At 25.5% G+C, this 2,500-nt stretch overlaps 1 protein-coding gene across 1 annotated transcript in view; it reads left to right on the top strand.

The window, feature by feature from the left end:
• LOC134184032 (diacylglycerol kinase epsilon-like) overlaps positions 1-2,227 on the top strand; it is a 5,074-nt gene extending 2,847 nt beyond the window's left edge. The window contains exons 7-9 of the mRNA XM_062651635.1: positions 1,431-1,555; positions 1,610-1,721; positions 1,780-2,227. Of these exons, the coding sequence (XP_062507619.1) occupies positions 1,431-1,555; positions 1,610-1,721; positions 1,780-1,893 (351 nt within the window). The 3' untranslated portion in view covers positions 1,894-2,227. The remainder of the gene's footprint in view (positions 1-1,430; positions 1,556-1,609; positions 1,722-1,779) is intronic.
• Positions 2,228-2,500: the final 273 nt, after the last annotated feature.

Below are 2,500 nucleotides of genomic sequence, written 5' to 3' on the forward strand. Positions count from 1 at the left end.
TATTTTTATTTTTTGTTTATTTATTAATTATTTTTATTTTTGTTTATTTATTTATTTTTATTTATTTATTTTTTATGTTTTATTTATTTGTTTATTTTTATTTATGTTTATTTATTTTTTATTTCTTATTTATTAATTTTTTATTAATTTTAATTTTTATTATTTTATTATTTTTTTATTTTTTTTAATTTTTATTTTTAATTATTTTTTATTTAATTTTTATTTTTTATTAATTTTTGAAATCTTTTATAACTTTTTTATTTTTTATTATTTTTTATTCTTTTTATTTTTTTGTTAATTTTTTAAAAATATTTTACAACTTTTTTTATTATTTTTTATTTAATTTTTGTTTTTTATTAATTTTTTAAAATCTTTTACAACTGTTATTTTTTATTATGTTTTATTTTTATTTTTTCTTATCTACTTATTTTTTATTTTTTATTTATCCTAAATAAATAATAATAAATAAAGGATAAATATATATAATTAATTAATAATACATTTAGCCTAAAGTTGTGTACAGACATGGAAACTGTAATACTGCACTAACACTATAGTGTTAATGTTTTTCCTGTTCTTTTGCTGTGTGGCATGCAAATTATTTATTTATTTATCTATTAATTATTTTTATTTTTTATTTATTTATTTATATTTATTTATTTATTTATTTATTTATTTATTTTTATTTATTAAATTTTTTTATTTTCTTTTATTTTTATTTATGTTTTATTTATTTATTTATTATTATTTATGTTTACTTATTTTTTATTTCTGTGTCGTTATGCCTCTCCATAATGGGCAAGTGGGGTCTTTACCCCCATCTGGGCACCCACCAACCCGGCAGGTGAGCCCAGCGGGGTACATGTTTCCGTGTAGTCCATACGGCGATCAATGACTAGCCAATTCGATATTAATTTTTTATTAATTTTAATTTTTATTATTTTATTTATTTTTTATTTTTTTATTTAATTTTTATTTTTAATTATTTTTTATTTAATTTTTATTTTTAATTATTTTTTATTTAATTTTTATTTTTCATTAATTTTTAAAATCTTTTATAACTTTTTTATTATTTTTTAAATTTTTTTTTAATTTTTTATTAATTTTTTTAAATATTTTACAACTTTTTTTTTTATTTTGTTTTTTTATTAATTTTTAAAAATCTTTTACAACTTTTATTTCTTATTATGTTTTATTATGTTTTATTTTTTATTAATTTCTTATTTATTTATTTATTATTTATCCTAAATAAATAATAATAAATAAAGGATAACTATATATAATTAATTAATAATACATTTAGCCTAAAGTTGTGCAGAGCCACACCTTCTAAACAAATGTATGCCCCTCAACCAAATCTTGGTTCCCACGCCTAACACAAGACATTAATGTGTGTACATCATGTCAACTGTTGTATCAACATCTAATAGGTAGAACTAGATGGTGTGCATCTTGAACTACCAGAACTCGAAGGCATCGTCGTTCTGAACATCAACAGTTGGGGTGCAGGCGTCCCAGTGTGGGGAGACGGCGACACTAAGAACGGACCAAGTCGGTGAGTGCAACATGCACACAAATCCCTACAATCTGTGATGCATATCTCTGATAGTTTTGATGATGGATTTGTCGAAGTCTTTGCTGTCTACTCGTCTCTTCATATTGCTAAGTTACAAGTATCGTTAGCCGAGCCGCACAGACTCGGACAAGCTCGTAGTGTTCGAGTTCGTATCGAGTGATGATCATGTGTCGTCTCTATGTTATATCCATCTGTCTGTGTAGATTACTCTGAAGTCTGGATGGGCGCCGGTGCATGTGGATGGCGAGCCATGGCAACAGTCGCCCGGGACGATCACGATCTCACATTTTAATCAGATGACCGTCCTTTGTAAATAGAAGTGTTACAGTGTGGCAAGTGTGAGGTTGCTGCTCGCGGTTGAGTCGTGGTATGATTTTTAATTTTTTCTTCAGTTTGATAGGATGACGGTTGGTGTGTAACACATCAGTCTTTCTCTCTCACTATGAGAGATAACAAGTTGTGTCTGTTTGTTGATTTACCTACAGAGTGTTTTCATTCATTAAAGTTAAATATAGCAAATGTACATTTTAACAAGCAATTCACGTGTCTTAATTAATTAAGTTAAGCAATAGTAACTACCAGCAAGTCACGTGACTTAATTAATTAAGTTAAGTAATAGTAACTACCAGCAAGTTACGTGTCTTAATTAATTAAGTTAAGTAATAGTAACTACCAACAAGTCACGTGACTTAATTAGCTAAGTAATAATGTATGACAAACAAGCCACGTGACTTAATTAACTTTAGGCAATAACAAACATGCATTTTACACCCGACTGTCAATAATTACGAGCAAACATGCATTTATCTTGTCACAAACAAGTCACGTGACTTAATAATAAGTAATAATTTATAACAAACAAGTCACGTGACTTACTTAATTTACTTTAAGTAGTAGCAAACATGCATTTTACACCTGACAGTC

The sequence above is a fragment of the Corticium candelabrum genome, chromosome 9 (assembly GCF_963422355.1).
Source record: "Corticium candelabrum chromosome 9, ooCorCand1.1, whole genome shotgun sequence".
In the NCBI taxonomy this organism is placed as follows: domain Eukaryota; kingdom Metazoa; phylum Porifera; class Homoscleromorpha; order Homosclerophorida; family Plakinidae; genus Corticium; species Corticium candelabrum.